This window comes from Apodemus sylvaticus, chromosome 10 (genome assembly GCF_947179515.1).
Source record: "Apodemus sylvaticus chromosome 10, mApoSyl1.1, whole genome shotgun sequence".
Lineage (NCBI taxonomy): Eukaryota > Metazoa > Chordata > Mammalia > Rodentia > Muridae > Apodemus > Apodemus sylvaticus.
The window spans coordinates 106,942,097-106,967,235 of record NC_067481.1 but is presented as its reverse complement, the minus strand read 5'-3'; the positions used below and the strand labels follow the sequence as shown (position 1 = coordinate 106,967,235).

The 25,139-nt window shown below is 43.0% G+C and overlaps 1 protein-coding gene across 1 annotated transcript in view; it reads right to left on the bottom strand.

Annotated features, from left to right (window-relative positions):
• Shisa9 (shisa family member 9) overlaps window positions 1-25,139 on the bottom strand; it is a 307,233-nt gene that overhangs the window by 5,231 nt on the left and 276,863 nt on the right. Inside the window, exon 3 of the mRNA XM_052197254.1 lies at window positions 20,624-20,779. Coding sequence (XP_052053214.1) covers window positions 20,624-20,779 — 156 coding nt within the window. The remainder of the gene's footprint in view (window positions 1-20,623; window positions 20,780-25,139) is intronic.

The following is a 25,139-nucleotide window of genomic DNA, read 5'->3' as shown; positions in this document are numbered from 1 at the left end:
AGCCATTAATTATCTATAGCTCTCCACCTAGAGGTGGGCCTTATTCACTTTTCTTTATTTAGATCTTTATTTATCTGACAATCTGATGAGTTCCCTTTTTCATTTCCTTTTATTTTATCTTGTAATTTTTATTCCTAAGATTGTTCTCTTACTGAAAAGATTGTTTATTATTTTAGATTTATTTTTTAACAATATAGCTTTGAAATGGCATCTTGCTAGTATGCAGAAGTACGTGTTCATTTGCCACACTGCTAACTGCATTACAGGTGTGAGATCACAAAAATTCAGTAACTACAGCTCTGGTTCTTTTATCATATGGGTTTTTTCCTCTACAAATGTAGGAAGGATGGGGATTATGACTTCTGTACATGGCTTCTACTGTGCAAATTAGGGAACCATCAAATTCAAGCATGTGAAATGACCCAACTAAAGTTACTTGCAGCTAGTAGCGAAATCCTGGTAATAAAAACAACTACATTGAATTGAGGAGCCAAGTAGTCAGGTACCCAGAATAATCTCTAAACATGTTTAATCAGAATCTCTGAAAGGCAAGTTCATACACCATTCATCTTTAAGTCCAGGTAATCAATCCTAATTCTCAGCTGGGTTTGAGAACCCCAGGAGTATCCCTGCCCTCTATCACAGTGGCACACATAGTGTTTACAAAAAACTGAAGGGCAATGGCTTCCCAACTCACAGTAGTATCCTCAACTACCTCCCGCCTGAGGGGCTGCTCCCTTCTAGGAGCTCTTGATGCAGATCCCTTCTCAGAGGTTCTTGTCATTGCGCCCATGCTATAGCTGTCCAGCACAGAGACATCTGGTTAAGAGGATGATGGAGAAATACCTTCTCTGCTTCCCTCCCCAGACATCTCTTACTGGGGAGGGAAGAGATGAAAAAAAAACTTCACTTACCCTCATGATGTACCTGGTCATGACCTAGCAGGATCATTTCATACTCCAACTTCTCAGACCAGAGATTAAGTCCAAGGTCTGCTCAGAACACAGTTCAAAGGTTCCCATTTTGACAAACAGAGAAAACTAATTCTGAATGAGGCAATGCCTTCTCAGAAAAATTCTAAAGAAAGGTAAACATGGGAGTTTTTGACTCTTGGGTTGTCAGGGAAGATGGGTGGGTTCTCACAGTTTCCTCCCTTCCCAACCTGATTTGATCTCTTGTTGAACCTGGTATTGGAAGCACTTCGGGAAGTGAAGCTTAAAATGTGTATGGACTCTGAAACCAGATAGACTGTGGAAATGCCACTTAACACCACATACCTGTTTCCTTGGGATGAAATGAGGAACATATTAAAAACAATCAGATTTATTATGAAGAATAAAGCACATGAAATACAGATGCTACAGAACATTAATCACTATAGCACTGATCAATACATGTCTATTACCTATTTTTTCACCTTACTGAAGTAGCACAGAATTACCATCAATATACATTTGCTGAGTACTTATTGTGTACCAGGCAACATAGTAGCCATGAAGTCGGAATCCATTAAAGCAGGCATGCATCCTTTGTGGATTCTTTGCTTTTTTCTTCCTGCCATGTTGGTTAAGTACTCAGTTACTCCATGAGAGAATATATAGGAAATGAGGAGTGTCAGGGCAGGTTTCCATGAAGAAATGTCTTTAAGCTGGCATTCAAAGGTGATGAGTGGTCAGATGAGGGGATCATCACTGTAGTGGAAGAGTGGTCATGGTCCTCGGAATCTCTTGCTATCAGGAGGCAAAGTCTACTTCTGCATACATTGAATTGGGTCTACTTTGTTGCTTGCTTAGACTAGAGAGTAGCAGCTTCTGGGAGCTTGAGCCCCACTCCATGGGAAACCCAGCTTCTTAACTTCAGAGAATAAGAAACTTGCAGGCCTACTATTCACACTCCACATAGCCCACAACCATCCAGTGACCAGATAGCTAGTGAGACCATCATCTTGGACAATATAGCAATAGTCAGTCTGGGTAAGTGCTACCTAGAGCATCCCATCAACCTGAAGTAGACTCAGAAGCAGGATCCCAATAAATGGTGACTTGGAACCATCTGTAGTATAGCACCTGATAATTGATATACAGAAGCATCTCACAAAACCCTGTGTTGGGAAGGAGCATGGTTGCTTTGGGAAACTGAAACATCCAGGTGCCACAGAGAAGAAAGCAAAATTACACCACTGTCATCCAATGCCCCACAGGCAAGACTGTCTCATCTGTGCCTCCTCATGTGTCTAAACAAATCCCTCCATAGGTCTGGGGTGTTTTAGAGAAGTGAAGTACAGACTAGGACCCAGAGATAGAACAGACACCCCAGAGGATGTTTGTACTGGTAGTATAGTTTTCGTGAATACCCCAACACACACACACACACACACACACACACACACACACACACACAAGCAGTATTTCTGGCTTCTTTCTGGAGAGAGATGGGGACTGCTTACCTGGCTACTACATGCAGTGTGGTCCCTGTTTTAACATATCACAAAGCACCTAGTGAAGGAAATAACAGATTCACTGAGCAGTCTTGTAAGCCCCATTAGCAAATGCATTAACCTAATCAGCCCGACCGCTTCATGGGCAGATGGCAGAGGAGCCAACCAAGAAAACAGATATTGTGGCTATCCAGCAACACTAGAGCTCTCTGGTTTGAATTTTCTCTTTACCTGAAAAACAAGGAAGGGACAAAGAAAAAGGCGCTTTCCTTCCAATGAGCCTAATTGCCTCGAAGAAGCCAAGACAGTAAAATAAAATGGCATCTGTCTCCATCTGTCTCTTTCTTAATTTGCAGAAGATACTTGCACAGGTGCAGGACAGGATAGAACTTTGCATCTGTGAAAATGGTGTCACCACACTAACCAGCTTCTAAGACAAGCTGCATGCCTGAGGGCTCAGCAGGTGGTCCCCCACCTACCTCCTTTCCATAAGCAAAAGGAATCCCCAGGGAGGCTTCTTACACCTTGCTTTCACCTGCTGATATTCACGAACCTTTCTGGTGGTGAGTTTCACCGGAGAAGCGGTGCTCCACCACCAGCTTTCACCATGCTTTGCCTATCTCTGCCTTTCTTTCAGTAGTGTGATGAACATAATGACCAATCTTCCCATCACACTTACACACAGTATTGGAGATTGGTTCTAAGGCTTTGATTCAGTCTGGAATCTGTATGTCCAAACACTAAAGGTCCTTTTCTCCAACTGATTTTAAGTCAATCAACAAAGATGCCGATAAAGATAGCTGGGAATGGGGTGGGACCCTTAGAGTTGTGCAGGTGAGGACTCAGGGAGGAATAGGAGTGAACAGGGTAGAAGGCTAGGATGCAGGAGCATCAAGAGATAAAGCCAACCAGCCATGTGAAATATTGGGTAAGTGGCCACTGGGCCTAGGGTAGCAAGGGAAGGTTTAGGAGTGCCCAGCCTCTGGGGTTGACAAGGCATTTTAAAAATAAGGTAATGCATGTGTGTCCAAAGATAGCTCCTAGGCAGGCATACAAGCAGCTGGGAGCACAAAGCAGTGTAGCCAAAAGTTGCTGCTACAACGCAGAGTCTGCGTTCTTTGCAGAAGTCCCCAAGTGTGCACCACTGGACTCTTGATCTTTGTGCACACTCCTCATGCAATACTGATGGAGACCCATCGCAGGATGCATCTTCTCCAAAAGCTGCTGCAACAGGGTACTACAAACTCAAACTGACTGGCTTTAGACAACAGAGATGAAATTTGTAATTACCATGGTAGCAGAACCATGCTTCTTCTAAAGCTCTGCCCTTTCTACTTTCTGTTGGATGCTGGCATCCATTGTCTCATAGCTTCTGACCATACATTGCCAACCTCTCTCTCTCTCTCTCTCTCTCTCTCTCTCTCTCTCTCTCTCTCTCTCTCTGTGTGTGTGTGTGTGTGTGTGTGTGTGTGTGTGTGTGTGTGTTTTCCAGTGTATTTCTTCTTGTATGGCCTCAGTTAATATATTAGGTTCCCACATTAATCCCCTGGGTCCTTATTTTAATGGTAACATTTATAATGTCCTTATCATAGTCTGAGCTTAGTGGACATGATCTAAGGGCACTATTCTACCCAGAATACATAGATTCTTTTCTATTCTTGAACACAGAAGTGCATCACTAAGTTACTAGCTGGAGGGCTTTGATAGTCTTCATCTTTTGCCCCTCTAACCAAAGCCTACTTCCTCCAAATAGCCCTCCCGCTGGCCCAAGAGAGATAATTTCCCTAATCCCCCCCCCTATTACACCATCATTCATATTGCTATATGATATTATCTTTCTTAGCATTTCTTTTCCCTTTGGCTAGAATATAAGGTAGACAGTGTCTGTCTTCATTGCTATTTCTCAAACACTGAGCCCAGTGCCTTGTATACAGCTCGGGGTATAATATGTTGTATTTGATGAAGAAAGGAAACTGTTGATGGAAAGCCAGTCTGGTGTCATTCTCTAATACATTAGAGATGGGCAAGCTGTTTCATTACCTGGTCATCCAGTCCATGACACAAAGGACTGAGGGGCCTGTTCTTTCCAGAGATTGAAGAACTAGAGATTCAGTTAAGCATTTATGCCTCAGACTAGTGAGGTAAGGTTCATGTGTCTGCCTGAAAGCCTGCAGAGGCTTGGGCATTTGTTAGGAAGCACATTTCAGGGAAGGTAGAATAGGGCTAAATGGAGACAGGAGGAGTTAAGTAGACTAGATTTAGCAGATTGCCGAGTGTTGACACTGTCTGCCTCATCACTGCCCAGATCAGTGGTGCTGAGAGATAGCTCTACTGTATGCCTTTACTGTGCCTGTGGATCTCCTTCACACACCTTTTTGCCTTCCTTTCCTTTTATTTACCCAGTGTCCCAGTTGAATTCTTTTTGTCAGTTGGACACAAGCTAGAGTTACATGGGAAGAGGAACCTCAATTGAGAAATGGCCTCCATCAGATGGCCTGTAGGGAAGTCTGTAGGGACTGTCTTAATCATGGGTCTCAGCCTTTTTTCCTTCCCCCTTCACAAGCTAAATTAAAAAGTAAAAGGCAGACAGTTCAGGTTTTTCACTGCATTCTCTAGCCTTTGAAATGCATGCTGTAAAGCTATCCGGGTTCCCCAAGGCTGTCTCAGCAGGCAGGAGTGAGAAAGGCTGAGGAGGGCTGCTCTGTCTGAGGGCCGCTGAGCAGGGCCACAGAGGAGATAAGAAGATGTATCTTTATCGCAAATTAGTTCCATTTGCTTGGTTCTGGGCCTCAGCAAGGAGAGAGGATTGCATTTAAGCCAGGCCCTAATGACTCTTAAGGTATCTTGTTTTTCATCACAGAACACCATATCTTTCTTGTAGCAAGCCTCTCTAAGACCGGAAAAGAACAAAAACAAAAGCAGAAAGTGCCATTCTGGAGACTGGTCTTCTACTGTCTTAACCTTGAAGGCCCCTGGCAGGAGGTCTCCTTGCCTTTGCAAAGAAGATCCCGGAAGTGCCTGGCTTGGGCTTTGCATCAAAGCTCTCCAGACTGTGCCACAGTTGCTTTAATTGTAGCTGATGGTCTTCTGAAACAATGTCTCTTTGTCTCTTCCCTTAGGCTGTCTGGCCCAGCAGTCTCCATTTTCAACAAGGTTGCTAAACAAAGGTGTTTGGGGCTCTGCTCAAGTCAGAGCTGACCAAAAAGCGTCTGACACAATCCAGCCCAGAGTGAACCCTGTCTGTTAACTGCCTTACCATGTGTGTGGAACTGCTGCTATGTAGACATAGTTCTCAGAAACACCATGGTGTGGTTTGCCCTTTGGTCTACCTCCATGCTGCTGAAATGAACAGGTGTGAATTAACTGAAGGGACTGAGGAGGAAGGGTCTTCGGTCCTACACCCTGCACTCACCACCTGCAACTTCCAATCTTCCGAGGATGATCTAAAGTCCATAATGGTGAGATCTGGAATGCTGCCATAGTTGAAGGTATTGGGGAATTTTTGCTCTTTTATTAGTGACTTTTCTCCATTCTCCATGTGACTTTGAAACTCCTCCTCCGGGGTGGGGAAGGGGGCGAGAAAAGAAAGAAAAGAAGAGAGAAAGCAGGCAAAACAAAAGGAAAAGTTCTTATTTTCTTCTCTACTTCTGGGCTCTGAGTTCATCCCCATGACTAACAATAGTCACAGACAGGACAAAGATGAAGGTTGGAAAGGTGTTTGCTGGGTTTGGTTGCTTTCTGGTGCATTCATGACTGGAACTGGTCTCAGCTCGGTCATAGATGACCCGACTTGTAGAGCTGAGCTGCTTCTATCATTCCAGGAAAAAAAAAATAGCCTACATGTGCCAATGTCTAGCCACCCCTGTTTGTGGGTAAACTCAGCTTATATCAGAAGAAACTCCCACCTCACACAAATCACCAGTACAAAGAGTTCCTCCTCTAAACAGTCCCTGAGCCCAGTGAATCCTTGCTGTAAGGTCTGAGCTCCTTTGTTATGCAGTGTGACATGGTGAGGAATAATAGGTAGAAGTAGCAGTCAGTCTTTCCTCACTTCCAAGAAGAACCCTAGGTTTCCAGGAGAGGTAGTCCTTGCTTTTTTCCTTCTCGGTCCCGTTTTTTGTTTCACACTCATTTTAAGAACAGGATGGGGTGCTCTGGAATTCTCGGCTCTTTCAACAATTATGCTGAGTGCCTAATGCATGCTCTGAGCATCATGCAAGATGGTTCTGCAATATATGAGTCAGGCTGGCTATGCTCAGAGCCACACACTTTTAAACTGCAAAACTGTATTGCAATCTTGATGTGATGGTGTTTTAGGAGGGCCAGAAAGCTCTCTGCACAGGCTCATTTCATGGCCAGTGAGTTCTGAGGCAGGTTCATCAAAGCCCCACTGCTGCCTGGTGCTTTCCACGTAGTTGAATGGAGGCTAGGGTGGGATTTGATTTTCATTTTAAAAAGAAAATCACCTCTCACCACCCACATTCCTCCTGCTCTGCATCCTACTGCTTGCCACCAAACCAATAACCAGAATCAGGACAGTGCAAATGCTAGAATTTCACAAAGTAATGTCTTAAGGCTGCCTCTAGATAGGAGTTTCACCAACATGGACTGCAGGCTATGTGTATGCCAATGAGGATGCAACCAAATCAAAGGTGTGCTTTTGTCCTCTGCCCACTATATAGTACCCTTGGAAGAACAATTCACCCCAAGAGACATTTGTTCTCTTCATTCTTTTGTCCATTCCTTCCTTATTCATTTCTATGATTCTATTAAGAGAGTGTCTTGCTGTGTAGCTGAGGTTAGCCCCACAGTCACAATCCTTCTTCCTCAGCCTTCAGAGTGCTGAGATCATATATGTGCAGTACATATGGTATAGGTATTGTCTTAGGAGACAAAAATGACTGGGATTTTTTTTCAGCACCTACTATGGGCTAGATCATTTTTAGCCTTTCAATTTCATAATCACATTTAAAGCATCTTAAAGAATAAGACAGACAAGGGACAATTGTTCTTTCTGTGTGGTGGGTGAAGGAATTAAGACCCAGAGATGCTGGTCATCTTAGTTGTCATGTCAATCTTTTGTGGCCTCTAAGCTACAGTGCAGAAAATTATATGTAAAAATGCCCCCCAGCCAAAGGTCTTCCAACTGTGATGTAGCTTTGACTGCCACAAGTAAGATACTTTTCAGCAAACATCAAAAAGGTATGTATTGGTTGCCTAGAAGAGGCACAGCTAAGGGGGCTATTTTGTTTTCTGCAGCTAATGAAAATGATTTAAAATTGGCTGTAGTAATAGTTGCATCTTTGAGAATATGTAGTAAAAGTTGTTGAATCATGAGGGGAGGTGCATCATGGGAAGATGATGGCCTATGAAAATTGGTGCTCTAGGATACCTGTTATATATTTATGTTTGCAATTAGGGTTTGGTATTAGGCAAAGTGAGATAAACTACAGTATGCATAAGAATATTCAGAAGGTAGAATTATTCAGAAGGTATATTCAGAAGGTATATTAAAGAAAGAATGTGCTGGGACCACTCCCAGCACACACACTTAAAGGCCCAGATCCTTAGGGGTGAGTAGACCTCACCCCTGAGGATGTACTTACATGTGCAACTCCCATCTCCAGTGATTCAGGGTGAGGCTCTGGGTCTTAGCCTTGATCCTGCTGAAATGAAATTTTCTTGTGTAACCTTCAGCAACCCCATGTTATCTCAAGAGGAATAGGGATGGTGTCCCAGTGTCCTTACCTGTGTATTCCATTCTGAAAGGCTCCTTTACTGTTACTAAGAATTCTCTCGGAAGAATCAAGTGACTCTGGAACACTGGACTTTTCTGTGTTGTCTGAACCTATTGAACACCAAGCCCTGTGCTAAGACTTCTACTCACATGGCTGCATAGAGTTACTCCCAAAACCCCATACAGAATGGTTATTGTGATTGCCTCCAGTTTAGCAATAGCAGAATGTTCAGAGCACATGAGTGGTAAACACAAAGGATGACTCCAGTCAAAACAACTGTGCAATGGTAGTTTCCTTCCTATCAGGTGCTAGACTACAGCCATTGAAGATCCATATTCATTGAAGAGAACAGTTTTCCAAAAGCTGGCTTCAACTTGATTGTGAGATCGAAGCAGTATCTTCCTTTGTGGTCTTTCTACAAATGCAGCTGGAATTCCCAGGGTTCAGCATGAGTGGTCCAGTACCAGTGACTGCTTCGGATGATGTCCATGTGTGGAGGTTTGGTCTTTTGCTATGTATAGTAATGCCAAATTCTGTACAGAAGGTCTAGGCCTATGAGTGAATCCTCACATTTACCAGCTTTTGTTGTGTAAACCTTGTTTCTTAATTTAGGACTATTGGTTAATAAATGGCTATAGCCATTTTTATAGGAGGGATTAGAGGCAGGCAGGCTTTTTGGTTACCTGGTTGAGTGGGATAGAAAGAGGAGGGGAAAGCAGAGAAGGAAGAGAAAAGAGAAGAAGGTGTCATGACAGGTAATAGATCATGAACTCATGGCCAAGAGAAGCAACAGATATTTGGGGGGTACACACTGGGGAGGTAGTTTGCCCAGCAGTTAAAAAAATAGATTAGTGGTTACCCCCAGTAATTGTCAAAGCCAAATAAAATAACTCTAGTCTGAGTCTCATTTCTTTTTAAGCCAGTCAGTGATGAGCTTTAATTGGTTGTACTGCATCCATGGACAGTAATAGACCCTAAAAGATGAATGTGAGGCCTGCCACTTCCTTGGATCATTTCCTGTCCTAGCAGACATGGTTCTCTTATAAGGTGAATCGAAGAAGCACAGGTAGCAGGAGAAGGAGCTCATCTATGGGGACTTTGTCACCACAGTTATATTTTCTTACCCAAGCTCTCTGGGAAGGACCCACTTCCTACCTTCTCCACCATATTCTCCCTGTGTTCTAAAGGTGGGTTCCCAACAGCTTCCAAACAACTGGCTGTTAAGATGCCAAAGGAGAGGACCCTGGTCCTGGAAAGGCTTAGTGCAGCCTCGTAGGGAATTACCAGGACAGAGAAGTGGGAAGGGGTTGATTGGGGGCTGATTGGTTTGATTGGCAGAGGGAAGAGGGCTTATGGGACTTATTGGGAGGGGGGAACTGGGAAAGGGAAAATCATTTGGAATGTAAACAAAGAATATAGAAAATTTAAAAAAAAAGATGTCAACCGCTCTGCCTCAAAATAAAAAAAGATCTGATGTCAAAGGTGTTTGGGAAATGATGAGTTAAAGTTTAACAGCCTTTCACTGGCACAGACTAAAATTCCCCAGGGCCTCAGGCTTTTTCTCACTCGATAATAATAGCAAAATAATGCCAGTAATCACCCGCAGACATTTACCACTTTCTAGGTGCTGGGGCTATGACATGTGTTTAAGGCATTATTCCTTTTCTGCAGCCATCTAGGAAGTATCTGGTGTGATTACCTCCATTTTGCAGGCCAGAAAGTCAGAGTTTACAGTTTATAACCATGCTACTTGAATGTACCTGATGAGTCTCATTTCAGAAGCTATGCAGGGTCAGGTCTGGTTAGTGCCCAGAGGGAAGAAAATACAGACTAAAGAGTTGAATGTCTGGCTGAAGGCACTGAGAATAGCAAGTCAAGGGCAGAACGGGGGCTCAGGTGTGTCTGAGTCTAAGCCCAACACACTCAGCTCTTTTTTCCTTATTAGAAGGTGTCCTGGCTGTGTAAACCTTCAGCTTTATTTCATGCTTCCTCTCTAAGTTGAATGGATGACATTTGAGAAAGACCAGTGACCTCAAAGGAACTTGGCTTTGGCCTTCTTTTTCTCCTCCCCATAAGAGACAAAATAAATAAAGGTGCACTTAGCAGAACAGATTGGGGAGGGCCTCTGGTTTGAACAGAAAACAGCTTTCCAGCCTTTGCTTTTGACATAGCCTGAGATGTCTAAAGCCATCAGACCACGGGAGGCTGACAAGGGCCAGGGTGCAGACTGCTCCTCCAGGGCTGTCATAGAACCCTAATAGCTTTGTTTTCACAGGGAGTGGGGTATGTCTCTCAAACTGGCTAGATCTGTCATGTTCCAAATTATTTTCATTTCTAAAAATGGGATTTGACATGTGAACAATTATTATCTAATGCAAGACCCAAAAATCTGTCTCTCTCAAGTCAACAACCTGGTAGTCAGGGAATTCTTATTAAACACAAACATCTTTCCCAGTGTGGGACTATTTTGTCCACACCTTCCAACCTAACATGTTTTTGAGCTCTGGAGACTTTGTCCAATTTCTTCTTCATCTCTTTTTTTAAGCCTTGGGAAGATGCTCTGTGTACTAATTCAAGGATATTGGTCCCCCAGCAAGATGTCCCTCTGGCTGTGTAGGGAAATACCCAGAGCAGCAGAGCAGCACCCCAGAATTCATCAGCAATTCAACTCCTGGAGCTCCACCCAAGGCCTAGTCAATCAGGAGCTCCTGAGCAACTGAGTGCTCACATGCCTTTCCGGCAAAACAAACAACAACAACAACAATAAAAAACAAAAAAATAAAAACAAAAAACATTTGCCTGGTGGTCCTTATCCCCATCACAGTGACTTGCTCACATCTCCTGCAGCCTTGCCATTATCCCGCCACTCTGCTCTCTTCTCTTTATCCATTTGAACACCATCTACCTTCAAGAACATCCTAGTCGATGTCCCCAGCTCCAATCCAATTTTCTGTAGTCTAGTTCCTATTGAACAGTCACAATGATCTTTGAAGAAGGCAACAGTGATACCCAGGTCCTTGTCTAGAATTTGCATTGTTCATCTCCTACTCTTATTCTGTTTAAGGTCTTTAAGAGTTCTACCTCCACCTCCTGAGTCAGCTGCTCCATTCCTATTCTGGGATCCAGCCACGTAGAAGGAATGAAGAAGGAGGAGATCAATGCCCGTGGTTGGTTCTAAAACAGCTTTTCCCATCCCCCACCCTTCTGGGAAACACCTTATCCATTAGCATCCGAGGAATATACTCTCAAATTACAGTTTTACCTTTAGTGACTAAATTCCTTTAGGTGAGTATGACTCTCCCGCACTTGGACATCCATGACCTAGTTCTGAATGGGTATGACAATCTTTAGCAAAGTGTTTGGAGAATTAAGCAACACAGTAAGTGTGAAGGACTGGTGCCCTAGCACACAGTAGGGAATTAATTCATTAATTATATTTAATAACTTGACCTAGTTACCCAACTAGTGCATTCAAATACTCAACTCAAAAATTTCCTTAGTCCAACTGATCACTCTGCTAGGAAAGTTGAAAAAAGATTCTGTTCCCTAAAGTCTAATTTGTCAGAATTAGTCAACAACCAACAACAAGGCTGTGCTTATAAGAACCAAGTATATCCCGTGCAGCACTAGTGACTCTTCCAGAATTAATTTGTCTTGTGATTTGTTTTGGCCACTCTGCTTTTGTAGTTCTCTTTGGGGAATTTGCCTTTCATGAGACATCTCTGATAGAGGAGTTTCCTTAAAGCAACTCCTAGTGGGAGGTAAGCAAAGGGATAACACATTGTCCAGAGACAGCCCTAAGCACAGACACTGCACCCAAGTGCATGCACACACACACACACACACACACACACACACACTACAAGACACACTTCAGCACTGGAGATCGCAGACTTACAGGAACCGGTCAGAGCAGACACACATGACTGGATCACATACAAACATTGGGACTCTGTCCCTTTGTTACATAATGTTGAGTTTGACAACACCTGAACAAAAGAGCCAGAAAAAGGAATACGGTACCTTTTGGTGACTTAAGCGTTGCCACTGCCCAGTCACCATCAGCATTTCCTAAAAAAATAACAGTTGAGAGATGCTGATCTGGTTGCCAGGAAACCCATGTTTGTGGTACCCTCATACCCAGGTTACGCTTGCTGCCTCAGCTGCAGGCTCCAAAGAATCCAGCCTCAGGGGACCGAGGGAACAAGGAAAGGAGCCAGTGTGGCCTTGCACTAGGTATGCACCTGATTGGACAAGACCTAACAGGATAGCAAGAGAAGTGCCCTAATCATGCCAACGCTACAGGAGCAGAGCCAGGATCATCAAGCTGAAGTCTGGCTATAAGTCTCAACTCACTACAAAAGACAAGACGCTTCTGCTTACAGAAGGTTGGTTTCACAATTATGTACACAAGATGACTAGAGATAGAATTTACTTGGGGTTAAATCTTTGTAACCCAAGATTGGATCATGCTCACCTGCCCGTGGTTTTAAAAGCTCCATTGGGCACAACTTGCCTTACCACAGTGCCTAACTGTGAAAGATATTGCCAAAAGTGAGTGGATTCATCCTTCTCCAGAGCCACTCTTTCCTGAGTAGGGAAATCCCACCCCCTAAAAACTACAGGGACCACGCTCGTTAGCTGAGAATCCTAAATGACTACTGATACATTGCTTTACAAAACAGCTATGTGGCTGGAATTCAAGTTATAAAAGAGGTATTCCAAATCTAATTCCCTTCCGGATGTACCCAGTGGCCCTTAGAGGGGAGTAGTCTCATATTATTAACAGAGTCACAAGTAACTTCTCATTAAATAAACAAATATGAGAAGAGCTCAAAGTGCACTTCACTCCTTCATTACTGGTGTTCTCTAAAATTGAGTTTAATGTTTAAAGGACAACTTCTGCCTATGAAGGCTTTATCCCATTGGTTGGAGGCCTGACCAATCAGGCCTCTGGGTGGGCAGACTGGGTGGGAACACTTTCTGCACAATTTCCAGAGACCTAAGCTGAGAGGAGATTCAGAGGACAGCCTGTGACCAGAATGATTATAGAGCAGAGATCTGGCCATTTAAACATTTCCAGTTGACTTCTCAGGAATGCCAAGGGACTTTCAAATTGCTATGTGCCTCCTGGGGCTCTGAGTTCTACACCTTCGTCACTCAGACAGGAGCTTGGCATGACAGGACAGGAAGTTAGGGATCAGCAGGTCCTGCTTGCAATGCTTGGCCATGTCCTCTCCCCACAACCTGGGGTCATCTCTAGATAGTCATAGGCCCCAGATCTTCCTGTGCCCAAGGACAGCAGCAGACCAACCCCCACATCACAGTCTCCAGAAGAGCCACCCTTCCCTGAATGGAATTCCTCAGTTTGCCTTATAGATAGGATCCAGTCTTTGTCACCTTTGCCCTAGTTTCCAAATCAGGGTGGGCCTGGCAGGGCCGTAACAAAGTCTCTTCTATGAATCCATTAACCATTAATAAGATAAGTGAGCTATGAAGCGAGTACTAAAGTCCTCACTATACTTAGTGGCATGAGCTGACATGAGGGGACTGACTATTTGGAGATGAAAAAAATGACCATTTAAAGGGGGTGGACCTTTTTAGACAGATCAGGTGCTGTAGGATGGAAAGGGGAATGAGGGAAGGTCAAGTGTCCTGACCTATTTATTACCTTTACCGGGACATAGTTACTCAACTACAAGAATCTTTCAGTAATTGCTATTGTAAAATTAGGAGCTCTGTGTTTTGCTGCTTGAAAATGTATCTCATAGAATATTTCAAATATATTATACCTAAGTTATACTTAGCATCATGAGCTTTTACCCTTGGAGGAAAAACAACTGACATCTTGTTGAGCCTTGCCCCAGAGAAGGAAGTGGGGAGTAAAGACCTCACAGTGGGGATGGAGCAAAGATGGCAGTGGGCCCACAGGAGGGAACGCAGGGAACGTCCTCAACAGCTCTTCTTCTAAGTACTGATGTACTTTGTTAGAAGTAGCTCAGGAGAAGCATCATTTCATGCAAACAACAGGATTTCCAAGTCAAGCAATCTTGAATGTGAACCCAGTTAGCCATGCTGAGCCTTGGCTTCTCCATCAATCTATACTATTATAGACACAGTACAGTAGGTCTAGTGCCTCCATTGGACACATGCTGTTTTGAAGGTCAGCGGTATTCGCTTCAGCTACTACCCAGTTTTTTTTAAAAAAAAAAGTTAAACTAGCTGAAATCAGTTCAGAGCTGGGGCCTCATGTTTTTCCTTGACCGTAGGCACAATGTAGCCACAGAGAGGATGAGGAGGGACTCCTGTGCTGTTACTGATGTTTTACATTTCTATTAGAAGATGTAATGCATTCCAGGAAAAGATCACGTGTCAAATGGCAAAAGGGAAATATTTTTAAAATATGAAACTAATTATTTGACTAAGATGAAGGCATACAGCATTGCATCGTCATGCTGGTGAATTCCTTCTTTCTTAGACTGGGTGCTCAAGGCTGAAGTGAGCCAAATAAAGGGCTGGTGGGCTCCTGCAGACACTCACATAGTCTAGGAATTTGACCTCAGAAACCTATGACCATTGGATCAGGACAGATGGTAGATAAATGCTGACCGCAGGCGACTTCCTGTGTGTCATGTACATTGGAGATTACATAATAAGATGGAGTTTTCCCTGACCAAGACATAGGAGCCCTCCCTCTCTGAAGCACCATGCGTTCTTTAGGGATAACTTTAGGGACATTTCTGCTTTGCTCAAATTGGCCTATAAAGAGACACACACATCTGTTCTCACCCACACTTGTCCAGCACATAGGTCAGGGAAGGGGAATATTAACAATGTCAACCTGTAAGAAACATTTCTCAGTATCCACTTTGATTGGAAATATCTCCAAGCTGTTTAAATCCATATTACACTCTTAGCGAAAAGGGCCAGGTATGTGGTGCAGGCTCTTTGGTAGATGGTGGCACTCACATCTGGGTAAGTGGCTTAGGGCTGAACCCTAAGATTCTTAGGGTTCAAAGAAAAGTAATGTGTTCTTTGTTTCCTTCCTCATTTGTTTTTTAACCAGGCCCCTGATATGAACTAAGAATATGGATTCTGCTCTCTCTGACAACTGGAAATTCAGGCCAATCAAGGTCCTGGTGTATCTAGGAATCTAGAAGAAAGTTATTACTGGTAGACAGTTCTTCTGGAAGGGGACTGTAATAGGCTGAAGTCCTTACTTCGAGTGGAGAACTTTTCACCATATTGGATCACTGCCTCCATTTAAGCCGTTCACTGTATGTGGTTAGAATTCTGCCACACAGGAAAAGCTGAGGCCCAGTGAAGCCAATAGGGTCTGAAATCATGTAGTAAAGTTGGAGTTGGACATACAGGTCAGTGTTGGCCAAGTTCAACTTCACGAACATTCTTCATTCTTGCTCCCCACCCTAGGTCCCACCTTAACACAATGCCTATCACATGTCAATTTTTTGCCCTTTACAAAGGGCACAGGTGGCTCAAAATGCCACATACAGTGCTGGATACTGGAGAGCCAATGTGGATAGGGCTGCCCAGGTCTGTGCCTCAATGTCTCTTATAGTCAAGGGACACTAAACCTAGTACTGGGAGAATAAACAAATGAATGAATGAATGAATGAATGATATCTCACCTCAGCATACTTTCCCTCACAGAGTCCTGTGTGGCTCAGCTCCTGACATATCCCTCTCGTGTGCTAGTCTTTTATCAACAGCTGAGTCATGAGGCTCCTGGGAACAGACATCACTCTATAATCACACGCCTGACATGCCCAGGTGGGATGTGTCAAGACCCTAAAGTCTGTAAGAAGAAAGTTCTCTCTAAGCAAGAACAGGGTGGTTTCAATAAAGCAGCAAAAGTAGAATGAGAGACAAAGGCAGGGGGCGTTGGGGATCAAAATCAGAAATAAAAGGGTTTATAACCCTTTATTCAATTCTGGTCTCACACCAGCACTGGCAGTGAATGAACAGGGTGTTTACAACCCCGCAGTTGTTCTGATAACTAGACATGGTAGGATGGTTTCCTGTTAACATTTAAAAGCTGAGGTGGTATTAGGGACCATCCGCTCTGCCTCTTTGTCTATAAGGTGACAAAGAAGTCAGGGCACGTCGGTGGCTGCCCAGTGGCCTGAAGCTAGGGCAGGCAGAGCTCAGACGAGGCTGGAGCCTCTGATGAGCACCTGATGTCTTGGACAGCAAAGCCTGGAAAGCAGATTTATTTCCTAGAGTGAGTTTTGAAGTTGGCAGTTAAGAGTAGAGGCTGGCCGGGCTTCTTGTGTCCACTGGATTGAGAGATTTTACACAGGGAGCCTGGCCCTGGGAGGCGTCAGCGCTTTAGATGGCAACCCACTTTTAAACAGCCTTGCTCCTGGGTGGTAATGATTCTCTAATGAAATGCATTTCCTGTTCACACCAGTCTGCATTACACCTTAATAAAGAACCCTTGAAAGAACATTTATTATGGGATTTAAGTTCACTGATGCAGGCTGATGATCCTGGGGAGCCACTGGGTCAGGCAGTTCCTCAGCTACAAACTCCTCCGCTCACAGAAGAAGCAGATCACCTAAGTCAAAGCCCAAGAACTCTATAGCTGCCAAAGGAGCCCGCGGAAGGGGACCTCATTAGCCACTTACAGGACTGGGGCAAAATCCCGAGAGATTCTTCCACTTGCTACAAGATACAAAGATGGTTCCTTACAATCCAGCTCGTCTCTGATTCTTGTCAAAGGGAAGCTCATTCATTCAAGCAACAAATATTCCAGAAGCTCCTGCTTGCAGAAGAAATGGTTACATAAGAAGTGCCAAACACATTCTCATATTGCAAATTTCATTCCAAACGCTCTGCAGACATTTCTTGTCTACAGCAACCCTGAAGAAATCCTGGGAAGGATCAAGGAGCTGTGTTGGAACATTCATCTATTATTTACACTGAGAGTTACTAAGTATCTGGTGGGGGAGAGCTCTAAGTTAAAGAAATGAGCTGCATGGGATAATATGACCAGTTCTCAAAGAAATAAAACACATCTGGGATGATTATTCTTAATGCCAAAACAAGGATCACATATAACAACAGATGTTGTTTGTCTCTGAACTGCAGGCTTCAGAAAGGGAGGTGGGGTCAGAAGTGTTTGCAGTTGCTGCTGCTGTGTGAGCAGTGATTCTCACCTGCTCTCCTGGGCAACAGTACCTCTCCCTTCCTTGTAATACGGGATGCTTGGGATGCACACGTTATGCAAGAACACAGTGTGAAATCAAGAAACTTGATAGCTATAGAACATAAGACATGGTGTTTTCTGTAAATTAGGAGACAAGGGTAATGGAAATGGAAAGCTTTACCAAGCTGAAGACTTAGAAAAGCCTATGTATTTATTAGACATGTGACCTTGGTGCTATATACTTGGTTCAATCTCTTCTAATTATTGTATCCTGAAGGCCTAAGGAGTTAGGGAACAGGAGCTCTCAGATTTCTGGTGTAATAAACACTAATTACCTAGCCTATTTCTGGCCCAATGTGAGGTCCCAATACACTTGTTTTATGAATATTTTTATCAACATCAGCCTAGATACCACAAACATCAGAGCCACATCATAATGTCCGTACCTTAGTTCTGGGGTTAGGATATTTCATAGTGGAATCTGTAAAGAGTATCTATTACCTCATCTCTATTGAGGGACTGGAAGACAAGAAGATGAACAATTGATCCAAAAATACAGTGTATCTGTGGTATCCTCTATCTGACCAACATTTCCTAGAACCAAAACTATGTAAGAATAAATAAGTCTTATAAATAGCCAGACGGGCAGAAAGACCTCCACCAATAAATCCAGTGGAATTCCATCCAAGGGGAGTTGTTCTATGACAAAGACTACTGGTAGCCAATTCTTTTTGTGAGAGAGAAGAGTTCTCCATAAGAAGAATATTTAAAGATAATGACAAAAATCTCTCAAGGGGACCCAAGCTGAGCCTGAGATAAGATAGAACCATGAAAGGAGTCACCATGGCTGCTCCCAAGACAGTGGGGCTCTGGAAAAGAGGGATGACATGAATGATGGGACGTTGCTTGCTTTGCTTGAAAGGCTTCTGAATGTTCCTTTTATAAACTGGAAAACTGAGAACTAGTGAGGGTTAGGCAACTGCATAGAGTCAGGCAGAAGCTATGGCAGAGCCAGGATTTGAGTTCATGTCTGTCTGGCTTTTATATCAGTTCATTCAAAGATAAACTCAGAGAAGTGGCACATGACATGGAAAGGTAAGCTTAAAAACCTCTCCTTAAGATAAGAATAAGAAAATAGAACTCAAAGGACATAGGAAGAAGGAAATAAATTTTCTGTGTCTAGAGTGAGCAAGAATATTGAAATCAGGAGCAGGATTTGGAAGAGGATGTTAAGAGCAAGTGGTTGAGAAGGGATGCAGTTCTCCTGATGGTATAGTCTAAACAGTAGCCCTTAGCTTGGGCTCCAAATTAGAAATATCCAGTTTTTTTAATTTTATATACATGGGTGTTTAGTCAACAAATCTTGGTGCATTCCTGGTGCTTGTGGAGGTCATTCCCTGGAAATGGAGTTACAGATGGTTATGAGGCACCATTTTGGTGCTGGGAACCAAATCAGGGTCCTCTGGAAGAGCAGCTAGTACTCTTAAGCACAGAGCCATCTCCAGCCCCATTTATTTTTTCAAATGTCTGTAGACATATGATGAATTACATTCTTAACCTGCTCAGAATCTCCAAAGTGGTCTGTGGCCTTGGTGATGCTTATCACATTCAGGACATTCTGATACTCTGCATCCATCATTGAGAACCTAAGTTGTCATAACCAGTCACTAATCAGGAACTGACAACTTTGCCCTGGCTGGAGCTTCATCCAGTGGAATGTGTCTGAGGGAAAATTGCCATACTCTAGCAGAGGAGACTGGGGAGACATGGGAGGGAGATTGGTACTGGGTGACAGAAACACCTGCCTAGTCAGTTCTCCACTCTGTTATTGCTGCTGTTGGGTCTGTAGATTCACCTCTCAATTCCTTATTCTAATCATTGAGCTACTGAGTTTTCTTCCATGAGTCACTAAGACAATATGCATAAGAAGTCAAACATAGTGTTGTACACTTGGTAATAACAAAATTTGTAATAGTCTGCAGTCTAGTGTCTAGACCATCCTTCCCCAGGAAATGTTATCCTTTGGAGGAGAGAAACTACCTAGGCTAAGACTGTGAACTATCCATAAGCTTATCAGAAATGGCAGGGGATGCATAGGTGATAGGGAGTACTTGTTAAAAGCCAAGGTATTGATTGCTAAGACTCATATACTAGATTCTCCAAATGAGGCTCTTACGGATTACCTGGGAAAGATGGGGAGTGCTAAAGGAGGTTAAGCATAAGTGTCCATAAGCACGAGTGTCCAGGTCTTTCTCCCCTGGAAAAAGTCCTCACTAAATCGGTGCCCCAGGTGATCAACCTGCACCACACATCATGAAAGGACTGAATTAGGTCCAAGGAAATAGCTGTGGGGGTCCTGATGATTGATTGAGAGAGAGAGAGAGAGAGAGAGAGAGAGAGAGAGAAAGAGAGAGAGAGAGAGATGATAGGTGATAGATAAATAGATATGTGATAGATAGATAGATAGACAGACAGACAGATAGATGATAGGTGATAGATAGACAGACAGACAGATAGATGATAGGTGATAGATAGATAGATAGATAGATAGATAGATAGATAGATAATAGGTGATAGATGATAGATAGATAGATAGATAGATAGATCATAGGTATATAGATAGATGATAGATAGATAGATAGATAGATAGATAGATGATAGATCATAGGTAGAAAGATGATAGATAGATGGTAGATAGATAGATGATAGGTGATAGATAGATAGATAGATGATAGATGATAGATAAATAGATGATAGATGATAGATACATACATAGATACATAGATAGATAAATAGATAGATACATAGAAAAATCATAGATGATAGATATAAATGATAGATGATGGGTAGATAGTAGATACATAGAAAAATGATAGATCATTCATAGATACAGATGATAGATGACAGATTCATAAATACACATATATAGAGATATAGATTGATGATGATAGATATGGAGGTAAATAATTGATAGATTCATAGACACATATACATAGAAATAGATAGGTAGATAGGTAGACACATACATTTATGTATTATAGATTTATACATACATAGGCATATACATAGAAGATACATACATAAATTGGTTCATAGACCTATACATACATATATGATAAACAAATAATAAATCAATAAGTGATAGACATATATGATAGATAAGTAGAGAAAATAGGTATAATACAGAAATAAAATAAAAAGTAAAAAAAAAAATCCTAGGGAGAAGCTGAGTAAAGGAGCGAGAGGGGAAAGGAAGCAGATTCATGGAGGCTCCCTTACCTACTGCCTTTAAGGAGGCATACTTGTTGAGCTCTTTGCCTGGGGGCTGCTGTTCATATGGATTGGAAATCTGGCCCAGGTTGGGGTATGAATGTGGGTGTCCCATCTGCTGGAGCAGAGGAGAAGTGGGCACTGCGTTGTTCATCTGGGTGGCATCTGAAAATGAAGAGACAGAGATGGTCATGAAAAAGCAAGACCTTCCAACCACCCCACCATCATCTTATACCTCTATCCTAAAACTCTCCCCACACTGTTCTCACGAGTGGCAGAGCATCAGAAAGAATGACAGCGCGTCAGGTTCCCATCATTGTGCAGTAGAGAATGGCTCAGTGGTTACCACTCCATCAGGCTTTTGTAGAGAACTCAGCACCCATACCATCTGGACTCACGGTAAGACTCAGAACCCAGGCTGTGCGACCTTTAGATCAGCCACTGTGGCCATGGTTACATACTTCCAAATAACCAGCTGGTTCTGGGAAAAGCCATGACCTGAGATAAGCTCCTTTGAATCTCAGCACCAATGTTTAGCAGCTCACAAATAACTATAACTCCAGCTCCGGGGGCATCCAACATGTCTGGTCTACCTGGGAACTTTTACTCATATGCACACACCCACACACATAGACATACACAGGGACTCAGGATTAAAATTAAAAGAAAAAATTTTAAATGACAAAATTTGTCACCTGGAAAAGGAGCTGAGTGTCATCAGTTCAAACCCCAGCACCGATGTCAAGAAGGCAGGCATGCGCATGTCGGCCTGCACTACTAGCCCTAGACAGGAGCACCCTGGGAGCTTGCCAGCCTGCCTGGCAACAACACCAAACATCTCATTCAGTGAGAGACCTTATCTTAAAGGAATAAGGTGGAGAACACAGAGGTGACACCCAGCATCATGCTCACAGTTTTAAGAACAAACAAAATTTGGGTAGCAAGATGTTCAGCTTGAGTAGACCTACGCCTGTGCCAAGAAGCTGAGAGATCCTAAGAGGACTGCTGGGAGGAGGAGCCACATGAGCTTTCAGTCATTGCGGTCTGTCCCGTCCACTGTATCCGCAGGGTCAGACCTAGCACGCAGCACTGACGTTCATAGCACATGTACGTGCAAAGCATACAGTCACGTCATATGACCAATCCTACCGAAATATGTAATTGCCAGAATGTATAGATTTTTGTTCACAAATGCTTTTGGCACTAGTCTATTGTAGTTTGTTTCTTACTGTAAAGTGGGGAAAAAAAAAGAACTACTATATAGGAATTCATTTAAAAATTTACATATGCATTATTTGCCTAGGTTATATATGCATATGGTAGAAAATTATGCAACTCTTAGGAGGAAAAAAAGGTTTCAAAGTACATCCACACTACCTGTCTAGGGAGTTTCCAGACATTGCATAGGAAGCATGAGAGGCAGTACAAATGTTACAGTGTTTATCTTACAAAAGAAAATGTGCCTATATCTGCACACCAAGGTTTGCATAAGCTAAACAAAAGATTATAAAGCACATACTGAATATTGGCTATGTGTGGGGACAAAATACCATGGGAAGGAAATTTCCAGAAGGTTCATTGTATAAATACATTCTGAGATGAGATCTGAAGGAAAAATAGAATATCAGTCAGGTGTGGCCAATGAGGGATGCACTAGAGACATGTTATGGGCTGAGGAAAGAGCTGGTGGGAGCTACCAGAGGAAAGAGGAAGTAGGTTCAGGTTCAAGCTCAGCTCCTGGAGAGTGGTCCCTGGTCTCTAGGCATGCATGCTGGAAAGTACAATATAGAGAAAGCAGAATGAGAGGAGACAGCAGAGACTGACTGAGCCCAGCCAGCTAGTTCAAAGACCCCACTTTGAGAGCAATGAAATGGGGTCCGGAAGACAAAGATTGTCAATCCAGTGGAGCCAATGAGGACCCAGTCTCAGCCAGGGACTCTGGTATGATGTCTCCAGCTTCAGGAAGCACCTGTGATCATCAAGATGCACACTGCTAGATCCCGGAGCTGCCTCCTGAAATCCCATCAGCTGACACTCACACTCATTTCCCAGCTTCTGCAACTCCTGGTTGCTGATAGCCTGCACAGATGCTAGTACGCAGAGCCTGGCTCTCACCATGCTGGGCTTGCTGCATTTCACACATCTCTTTCAACGCCTGGCTGGTCTGCAGCCAGCTCCGCACTGACATTAAGGCACAAAGTGCAGGCACCTGCTTCAAGGTTGGGTGACTATGGAGAGATCAGTGGGTGATTCAGAGCTCACCCTGAATTGGGACAGGTTTTCCTAATCAAAGCCAAAAATCTGGGCTTTACAAGCCTCTGTTGCTATTGTAGGGTGACACTAGCCTGGGTATGATACAAAGAACTATCCATGTCTATCTCAGTAAATTTTTATTTTCAAAACCAGCTGACACCAAGTTTGGCCCAAGGGCTTCTGTTTGGTCACCCCTGTCTACACTTCCCCTAACATCTTCATCCTTGAATGGCCACTTTATCTCCTTTGTTTCCGTGTCTGTCTGTCTGTCACTGTCTCTGTCTCTGTCTCTGTCTCTGTCTGTCTGTCTGTCTCTCTCTCTCTCTTTCTTTCTGTGTGTATGTGTGTGTCAACATGACAATTCTCTTGCCCCCTGGCTTGATAAGGAGCTGCTGTAGAACCTCAAAGATGGAAACAAGGGGGAGGGGCCAGGGAGAGCTTAGTTAACAGGTACAAAGACGGAGCTCTATACTGAATGGTACTTAGTGCTTTTATAGTTCTTGTCTCATAGTAGGGTGACTAGTAACAATAATGTATTGTCTAGCTACAAAAACCTAAATAAAACGTTTTTTTCATCTTCTCATCACAAAGATATGATAAATAGTTTGAGGTCACAAAGATGTTGATCACCATAATTTAATCGTTATAGGTATCATGATACCTTACTCCTAGGTGTGTACAATCTTTATGTGTCAATTAAAAGTAAGATGAAATAAAGCTTTAAAGATTGGCTAAGTGGTGAATTCAAGGACATTAGTAAACTAATTAACTAATGTTCCATGCCAAGTCTTTTTGTTCTCCCAGGAAGAGATCTCAACCACTAGCTTGTCTAGTTAGAACTGATAGCCTCCAAGATGCTCCTCCAGGGTGAAATTGGTCCTTCATTCTCCCTGTCTCTATGTCCTGAACCCTCATCACTATACTCAAATCCTATTTCTAAGCTCGCCAAGAAAATGCTAACCACTTCGTTAAAAGGGGGAAAGCCTTGTAGAGAAGTCCCCCACAGGACATCTTGGAACTGCTGTTATATTATTAAACAAAATACTTAACATTCCATTACAGAGTACTTGCTTTTAGAATATTTCTGCAAAGTTCTGTGCTACCTCAAGGGCACTGAGTGGTTATTGAGCATAAGTAAGTATGACAGAGAGGACCCACCAAAATGAATCCTCTCAAAAGAAGAAACAAGGCTGCCCCAAGTCACACTCCTGCTTCACATTCAGAACCACACGAAGTAACTTGCCGGCAGACTTAGCCATTTTGTGCTAGCTTCCGGGCATGGTATATTCAGAAATATTAAAATTCCCACCCTCAAGGAAACCATCAAGAACTGTTAGACATTTGTGGCTGGGCTTTGAAATGCTATTTTTGTTTTCCTGGACAAAAAGAGAGGTTGGACTTCATAATCTACTGCCCGGTTTAAGTCTTCCCCCACAACGTACCCAGCAAAGAAGACACAGGCAGAGGAGAGGAAAGCCCAGGTTGGTATGTAAGGAAAACAGAACACCAGTGTGAATGAAGAATGCAAAGCCGGTGAGATTTACATTATACTCTGAAAATGTTATGACCAAGATAAGAAAAGAAATATAAATGTGTGAATGTATGTGTACAACTATGACTGTGTGTGCAAACACATTTGTTTATCCAAATATCTAGACTAAATGCATACATAATTTTTATATATCTATGACTATAGAGAAATCCACTGGCACTAGCAATGTCTTTCTCTTGGAAGAGTGATTACCCCTCTAGATACACCTCAGTTCTAGAGAGATCTCATGCACCTGCCTAGGAAATCTCTAGCCAACACAACAAGAAAGTAGCCCATGTCCTTGTAATCTTACAGCTCATTACTGCTTTAGAAGGACTCCAGAGCTTTTGCTGTTCTATGATGCTAGTCACACTCCATCAACAACCTCCATTAGCATGCAAGAAGCTACTGACATCCTGCACTTTTCCTCTAAGACAGAAAGGGCCCTCACGTATCTGACAATCATTCTCAAAGAAAGTCAAGGCATAATTACTCTAATTGGCATCTAGTATTCTTACACCAAGGTAAGCACCTTAGACATGCCGTTATCGTGAGGTATAGCTTCATCACTCAATAGAAATAAAGTGGATGAAATTCAGATCATGTCAGTTAGGGTAGAAAAAAAAAAGGTCAGTTACAAACACAGAAGGCACTATGGGTTTCTGTGCAGAGAAGACAAATGAACACCACCTCCTTTGGAAGGAGTAACAACACAAACAGCCCCAAAACATTCCAGGAGGG